The sequence below is a fragment of the Acipenser ruthenus genome, unplaced genomic scaffold (assembly GCF_902713425.1).
Source record: "Acipenser ruthenus unplaced genomic scaffold, fAciRut3.2 maternal haplotype, whole genome shotgun sequence".
Classification (NCBI taxonomy): domain Eukaryota; kingdom Metazoa; phylum Chordata; class Actinopteri; order Acipenseriformes; family Acipenseridae; genus Acipenser; species Acipenser ruthenus.
This window is the reverse complement of record NW_026708353.1, coordinates 44,243-52,593: the sequence shown is the minus strand read 5'-3', so window position 1 is coordinate 52,593 and position 8,351 is coordinate 44,243. Positions and strand designations below refer to the sequence as shown.

At 44.6% G+C, this 8,351-nt stretch overlaps 2 protein-coding genes across 2 annotated transcripts; one reads left to right on the top strand and one right to left on the bottom strand.

Annotated features, from left to right (window-relative positions):
- On the top strand, positions 1-3,424 carry LOC117967935 (C-type natriuretic peptide-like). Its single transcript, XM_059020947.1, has 2 exons — positions 1-287; positions 1,762-3,424. The coding sequence occupies exons 1-2, from the start codon at positions 141-143 to the stop codon at positions 2,089-2,091; spliced, it is 477 nt and encodes a 158-aa protein (XP_058876930.1). The 5' UTR covers positions 1-140; the 3' UTR covers positions 2,092-3,424.
- Positions 3,425-4,099: 675 nt separating this feature from the next.
- On the bottom strand, positions 4,100-7,773 carry LOC117969654 (cysteinyl leukotriene receptor 1-like). The gene is made up of 2 exons (XM_034917523.2): positions 7,312-7,773; positions 4,100-5,591 (listed from the first exon to the last, which is right to left on the bottom strand). The coding sequence occupies exon 2, from the start codon at positions 5,541-5,543 to the stop codon at positions 4,467-4,469; it is 1,077 nt and encodes a 358-aa protein (XP_034773414.2). The 5' UTR covers positions 5,544-5,591; positions 7,312-7,773; the 3' UTR covers positions 4,100-4,466.
- Positions 7,774-8,351: the final 578 nt, after the last annotated feature.

Genomic DNA, 8,351 nt, shown 5'->3' with positions numbered 1-8,351 from the left:
TCCGTTCAGGGTTAGAATCTGACCAGTCCTGATTCCATACAGGGCAGAAAAAAAAACACTGAAGGAAAAATATAAATACATACATACAGAAACCAGAAAAAGAGAAACATTTTTTTATATTTGAATCCTTGCTTGTTTCCATGAGATTTTTAATCACTGCAATGACAAAGATGAGCGTTTCATCTTCATCTTCATCATCTTCATCATCTTGTTTGCTGCTCATTTCTTTGATGCTCCTCGCTGTCTCCTGTCAGGGGAGACCGGATCTGCAGCACAGAAACCACAAGGTAAACAACCTTCCACTTTCACAGGGATCTCAAAAAACAAGCGATTCTGACAAGTCTGGCATCGCCTAGAATTTTTAGGATTGAGATATTAATAATACATTTTAGAAAGAAAATAACTATATGAACATAATTTAGATATTTTATTTAACAATCAAAGGAACTACAAAATAATATAGCAAAAAAAAAAAACACAACACCAGTATACAGTATTTGATGTTAGATTTTGAAAGGTCACTTTTTAAAAAAATTGTTGTCAGTTAAGTATATGGAAAAACTACAAAGCTTAGTGCAATTCAATATGTTAACGGAACACTGAATACCAAAGTCCATTGAAAAAAAAAAAATCAGAACACAAACTCTATTTATTTGTGTAATTTTGATACATTCCAGATCAATATTTCTTCAGATTTTTAGTTTTTATTAAATCCTTCGTTTTGGCTACAGACTGCAGCGTCCTGTTTTGAGGACAGTCCGAAGGGCTGCATCTGAGTTCATCTCATTCACTCTGTTTTAAAGGTTGAAAACTAAAACAGATGCAATCATCTACAGCTATGGCCAAAAGTTTTGCATCACCCTGTGCATTTACCAGAGTTTACCCTGGTTTCTTATGTTTATTAATAAGCTTTAACATACCTCTCTGTGCTTTGCAATGCTTCCCTATGCTTTACCAGACCTCTCTGTGCTTTACAATGCTTCCCTATGCTTTACCACACCTCTCTGTGCTTTGCAATGCTTCCCTATGCTTTACCAGACCTCTCTGTGCTTTACAATGCTTCCCTATGCTTTACCACACCTCTCTGTGCTTTACAATGCTTCCCTATGCTTTACCAGACCTCTCTGTGCTTTACAATGCTTCCCTATGCTTTACCACACCTCTCTGTGCTTTACAATGCTTCCCTATGCTTTACCAGACCTCTCTGTGCTTTACAATGCTTCCCTATGCTTTACCAGACCTCTCTGTGCTTTACAATGCTTCCCTATGCTTTACCAGACCTCTCTGTGCTTTACAATGCTTCCCTATGCTTTACCAGACCTCTCTGTGTTTTACAATGCTTCCCTATGCTTTACCAGCCCTCTCTGTGCTTTACAATGCTTCCCTATGCTTTACCAGACCTCTCTGTGCTTTACAATGCTTCCCTGTGCTTTACCACACCTCTCTGTGCTTTACAATGCTTCCCTATGCTTTACCACACCTCTCTGTGCTTTACAATGCTTCCCTATGCTTTACCAGACCTCTCTGTGCTTTACAATGCTTCCCTATGCTTTACCAGACCTCTCTGTGCTTTACAATGCTTCCCTATGCTTTACCAGACCTCTCTGTGCTTTACAATGCTTCCCTATGCTTTACCAGACCTCTCTGTGCTTTACAATGCTTTCACTGCGCTTTATTTATTCTTGGCTAATATGTATTTACTGTGGGGGGGTACTTTTTTTATATAAGGAAACTTAATGAAGCGTCATTTTACCTTCTCAGAGCCAGCTGGCGGATCTGTTCGGTGTCGAGGTCGCCGCTCTGCTTGAAGACGCGGGCGCCGCCGAGGGCTCATCGGGGGAGCAGGCGGCGCTAAACCAGCGGGCACCCCCGAGCATCCGCGCCCTGCACCCCCATTTCGGGAGACTCGGTCTGCGGGATGACCTGGAGGCCGAGCCCCCGGCCGAGAACAAGCCGCATCGCCGCCTGCTGAAAGATTTCATGAGCAGTCGGAAGATGTTCCGCGGGCGCACGAAGAAAATGCAACAAGGACGAGGCTGCTTCGGAATGAAACTGGACCGCATCGGGTCCATGAGCGGACTCGGCTGTTAGGCGAGTCGAGACCCCATCGCTAGAGGGCGCGCTTCCCTCATCACTGTCCAGACTGGGAGCCTCGATCTCTCACGCCAGCCTATTCTCTTCAGAAAACAAACTTTATTATTTTTGTATTTTTTTTTCTTTGTAGGACACTTATTGGATTTCAGGCTTCTGTTCAGAGAATTTCTGCTCTACAGTCTGCAAACTTTAAACTGGAGGAACAGAGGATTCAAGTAAAAAAAAAAAAACCCAGCTCCGAACAGCTTTATGCGCTGAAATTAAAAAAAAAAATGATTCAGGCTCTATTTGCAAAATTTCAAAGACTTAAGGACTGTTTTTTAGGACTTTTCTTTTAATTCTCTGTGGTTAATCCTTTAGTATACGAAACGAATAAACTTCTCTAAAATAAAAAAAGGGTTTTATTAACTATAATGTTGACCAAATTAATTAAAAGCTTTACAAATACATAAATAAATAAACAGTCTTTTGGTTAAAAACATTCCTTGACCAGCTGTGACGAGAAACCACACTCAAAAATGAAATAAATTTGAAAGCAAAATTATAAAGCTCAGAAGTGCTGTGGACCTGTCTTCGTCTGAAAGCTTTGTCAAAATACAAAAGTGTTTCAGCTGCGGAGCCTTTCAAACCAAAAACTACCCTGTTATTATTGATTTTTATTATTGATTTGGACATTTTTAGACCGTTACTCCAGTTTTTAAAGACAGCTAGACTTCTACTCGAGATTCTGTGTCAGTTAACTTGAAACTTTTTTTTTTTATTATCATTTAATCTGTGTTTGTATTTATTTAATTTTTAAAATTTTGACTCCTGGTTTAACGGAGACCAGCAAGACTTGTTTGTGACGTAATGTTTTTGTTTTGTTTTGTTTTTTCAAATGTGAGCCCGCTGGTTTAGCGTGTGCGTCAATGTGTGTGCGTCTTAATTTAAAAAAAATTAAAAAATGATCTCCACCTGAGATAAAATCTGGAGCATGGTGTGTAATTCAAATTGTCATGTAACTCGACTCTTTACGTATTGCTATAAATATATATAAAACAAGGATTTTAAAAAAGTCGACAGTGCGTGCAGCAAACTGTAGTTCCCACAGCTGACTAAGAGGGCGCCACTAATGCAACAAGACCGCGCTGTGAGTCTGAGATGTGCCAATAGCGCCCCCGTGTGGTATCCTCTGGAACTTGCTTCTTAGTAAAATTTTGAAGAATAGTTTCAACGCTGAACCCATTACTTTCTATCACTCGTTGTACACAGTGAGGAAAATACTCAATGCTGCTGAGCTATTGAAAGTGCTATATATATATATATATAATTTGTGGATTTTCTTGTTCCAATAAAAAATAAAAATAAAATAAAATGGAAACATTTATTTTGCAGTCTTGTTTTTTCTAAATGGATCAGCGTTCTCTGATTACACACAAGTGCACATGCATGCATCAGCCCTCTTGAGATACACAGACCTGAAATTAACTCTCAGTTTAAGGATGACACAAAGCACCTGCCACGCATAACACTGTCAGTAAGTGTGTAGGGCCGCCGCGGGCCAGCCAGCACGGCGCTGTTTGAAGATTGATCTGTGATGTACGGATACACTGTTGTATTGGGCGTGAACCGGAGAAAAGTGATTTTTCCAAGAATGGCCACCAGAGGGAGCCAGCAAGTAACAATTTGAGAGAGAGAGAGAGAGAGAGAGAGAGAGAGAGAGAGAGAGAGAGAGAGAGAGAGAGAGAGAGAGAGATTCAAATGTCATTCGTGTAATTTTCATACAAGTTCCTTAAATTAAGGTGTTATCTATAAGGAAATAACACCCGATAATATATATAGTATGCTGTTTCAGCTGGGTCCTAGTGCCGACCACTACACTGATCCATTATACGAACATATGATTGAGAAATACAAATGTCAGAGCAGCTGCCACGTGGGGGGGAGGACATGTCCCTGTCATCGAGAAGGGGGACGGGGGGAGAACACGCCCGCCCCCCCCTCGCCTAAATCACACCCAGGAGTGTTTGATTAGCTTTCAGGAGCTGCTCTTTATTATTTATTTCTTAGCAGACATCCTCATCCAGGGCGACTTACAATTGTTACAAGATGACACATTATTTTTACATACAATTCCCCATTTATACAGTTGGGTTTTTACTGGAGCAATCTAGGTAAAGTACCTTGCTCAAGGGTACAGCAGCAGTGTCCCCCACCTGGGATTGAACCCACGACCCTCCGGTCAAGAGTCCAGACCCCTGACCGCTACTCCACACTGCTGCCCACAGACGCTTTCAGTGTCTCCCGCCAGACATGCGCGAGGCAGATTTAAAAAAAAAAAAAGACACCAGCAATGTTACTACTGTAAAAAAAAAAAAGAAATCTTCTCCACATCAGAGCGGTTTCTTCCTCAAGCTCCGTTGAGGGTAACTGCCTCTCCGCAACGACAGACTGAAGGAGGCCTCCGATTGCTGGGACGCTCCCCTGCCTTGAAGCCGGCCCCTCCTGTAAGTCACCCTGGCCGCCGCGCTGCGGAAGGAGCCCCCCATGAAGTAGTACAGCAGGGGGTTGAGGCAGCTGTTGGCCGCGGCCAGGCAGACCGTCACCACCACCAGCTTCTGCACCAGCAGCCGACCGGCGCAGTCCTGGCTGGGGCTCACCATGAAATGCAGGTGGACCGTCCTCTGCACGTGATAGGGCAGGAAGCACAAGAGGAACGCCGTCAGGACGAAAGCGATCAGGTGGACCGAGCGCCGGCGCTGCGGGGCGGGACGGTCACGCCCCAGGTTCCTCCCAACCTGGGTGAGCCGCCGAACGATCCTCCAGTAGCAGACCAGGATGGTGAGGAACGGGACCAGGAAGCCCAGGACCAGCGCCACGTAGTTCATGATCAAAATCCTCTTCCAGGAGCCGGCGTTCCTGGGCTCAAAGCAGCGGGTCTTCCCCTCGCGGGCGTGGGTCCCGGATAGGAGGAAAGGGGCGGAGGAGAGGCTCACGAAGACCCAGATGCCCAGGGAGGTGGCCAAGGCTCTCCGGACCGTGATCAGGGTTCGAGTCTTCATAGGGTGCAGGACCGCCACGTAACGGAAGACGCTGAGAGCTGTGAGGAAGAGGATGCTGGCGTAGAGATTGACGTAGAAGGCGAAGGTGCAGACCCGGCAGAGCCAGTCTGGGAAGTCCCATCTCCCCTCCCTGGAGTAATAGACGATTCGGTATGGGAGAGTGAGGGTGAAGAAGAGGTCGGAGGCAGCCAGGTTGATGGTGAAGACAGTGTTGGGCGACTTGTTGGGAGTCAGGCGGAGGAATACGTAAAGGGCCAGCGAGTTGCTGATCAGCCCCACTGGGCAGATCACGGCGTAGGTGGACAAGAAGACCGAGTATTTGAAGCCGTCGATGTTGCCACAGGTTTGGTTGCTGGCGCTGAAGTTCCCGCCCCTTTCCGTTGATTGGTTCCCCTCCGACCAATCCATAGCTCCCCGGGGGCGGGAGCTGTGCAGGGGTGTGGGAGAGCCAATGAGCTGCGGAGAGGAGAGCAGGTTTGTCAGTTATGACGTTTCTTGTAGTTTCTAAACTCAGCAATATTGCGTCTAGTTACAGGATACATATTTACAGACCATTTAAATTGAAGTGAGCCTTAGCTTTGGGGTATGGAGGCTGTGTGGTCCAGTGGTTAAAGAATCTGGCTTGTAATCAGGAGGTCCCCGGTTCAAATCCCACCTCAGCCACTGACTCATTGTGTGACCCTGAGCAAGTCACTTAACCTCCTTGTGCTCCGTCTTTCGGGTGAGATGTAGTTGTAAGTGACTCTGCAGCTGATGCATAGTTTACACACCCTAGTCTCTGTAAGTCGTCTTGGATAAAGGCGTCTGCTAAATAATAGTAGATCCATTTCAAAAACATGTTCGAACATACCTTTCACAGATTTTAAAAACATTTTGCATAGGACGTTTGCCATGACAACAATAGTCAATTATTATAAACAAAAGCCGTGAATTGAAAGGTATTTAATGCATGTGTCCAAATGTAAAGCGAAATTCTACAAACAGAACAACTTTAGTGAGCATTTCGAGCGCCGTGTTATTTAATTGCAATACAACACGACGGGCAGGAGTCACAAACAAATATAAAACGGTTCTCTTTTTATCAAGACGGAACCTACGGTGTGTGACAGAAAATATATCATAAATAAATAAACACATTTAAAAATAAAGTCCCCCCCCCCCTTGGGAATCTGGAATAAAGCATTTGCTTCGGTTCCTTTTTTAAATTCTGTCCTGGGTCGGCTCTCAGGTGTTTTTAACAAACAGCCAGGCCGTGCTGTGCCGGGCGCGGGTGCAAGATCACTAGCTCGCTTTTTTTAAATGTTTTCTTTCTATGGTTTCTATTTTAGTTTTCTAATTTGTGTTATTAAAACATTCCACCAAGATATCCAGCCGACACGCAGATATAACACATTATGATTGCATAGATGCAATCCATTCATTAAAACTATACACACATTGTGTCTGTCTCTCTCTCTGTCTGTCTGTCTGTCTGTCTGTCTGTCTGTCTGTCTCTCTCTCTCTCTCTGTCTGTCTGTCTCTCTCTATCTGTCTGTCTATCTCTCTCTCTCTGTCTCTCTCTCTCTCTCTGTCTGTCTGTCTGTCTCTCTCTCTCTCTCTGTCTGTCTGTCTGTCTCTCTCTCTCTCTCTGTCTGTCTGTCTGTCTCTCTCTGTCTGTCTCTCTGTCTGTCTATCTGTCTGTCTGTCTCTCTCTCTCTCTCTGTCTGTCTGTCTCTCTCTGTCTGTCTCTCTGTCTGTCTATCTGTCTGTCTGTCTGTCTCTCTCTCTCTCTCTCTCTCTCTATCTATCTATCTATCTATCTATCTATCTTTTTAGACACACACGCACACACACACACGCACTCTCTCAAACACACACACACACACGCACTCTCTCAAACACACACACACACAGACACACACACACTCACACACTCTCACACACACACTGACACACACACACACTCTCAGACACACACAGACACAAACACACGCACACACACACAGACACACACACACACTCTCAGACACACACAGACACAAACACACGCACACACACACAGACACACACACACACTCTCAGACACACACAGACACAAACACACGCACACACACACAGACACACACACACACACACACACTCTCAGACACACACAGACACAAACACACGCACACACACACTGACACACAGAACTTACCTTTTACAGTGCATTGAATGCCCAGTTCATTTTTAAACTGTAAAATTCTTAAAATGTTATGTTCTAAAAAGCCCACAGGTCCCACACAATAACGATATCAACAGGTACCTGCCAGCGACGACTCCGCAAGTACCTTACCAATACAAATAAGACGCGATTGCGCACAGCAGCGATGAGGCGCTTCCTCTCCTGCTCTGCTGTCTCTGTCTCCAATTCTCTTCCGCCTCGCTCCGCCGCGTGTTTGTCTGTCGTCATTCGCCGCGTTCTCGTTCTAAATTCTAATATGAGGTCACAATAACTTCAATATGACGAAACTGACGCACTATAACTCCAGGGGTCCCCACGGCTCCAACGCCGTCTCTCTCAATAGAGGAGTTTTAGTGTCTTTGTTCTTTTTAAACTTTCGAACATATACACCACTCAGCTGGACTATTGTGATATGCGAGCTTCTGTATGCAACAATAATAATAATAATAATAATAATAATAATAATAATAATAATAATAATAATAATAATAATAATAATAATAATAATGTGACATTTCGCCCGGTATATTTTTGCAATATCATTTTGACGTTGCTTTGATTATATGTTATAATGGCTGCAATAAAATGCCTTGGAATTCTGGTGTAGAATGTACAATTGGAACGCACGCATGAACGTTCTTATCTGGTCCTCAGCCACGCCCCCTCCCACCCCACACGCTTTATTGCCTGATTCTATTCCCAGCACACAGGAGAGGATTGTTCTCAGCACGGCTGTAGATGTTTCTGTTTGGAGATTCAAAGCTCATGCAAATCCATACGGGGGCGGACAGAGACACCTTCAGCCAGGTGCACACGACGCCGCTTCTGCATGGTTTGGAACCGGGGGTTCAGTCCGCTGCAAGGCACGGCGCACCAGGGAGACTTGGTGTTTGATATTACAGCAACTTTCAAAACCACGTCTCCTGGGACCAGGTTTCAAGCCACCGTTGCTGCTGTGAAAAAAAAAAAAACGGATTCGTGTTCGCACATTCCGTTTCGGGGTTTGCAAACCG

What these genes read in the sequence shown, in the direction of transcription:
- LOC117967935 (XM_059020947.1), top strand. Translation starts at nt 141, where the DNA reads ATGAGATTTTTAATCACTGCAATGACAAAGATGAGCGTTTCATCTTCA. An exon ending in TGCAGCACAGAAACCACAAG is followed by an intron (nt 288 to 1,761) that starts GTAAACAACCTT and finishes TTACCTTCTCAG; the next exon opens with AGCCAGCTGGCGGATCTGTT.
- LOC117969654 (XM_034917523.2), bottom strand. Translation starts at nt 5,543, where the DNA reads ATGGATTGGTCGGAGGGGAACCAATCAACGGAAAGGGGCGGGAACTTC.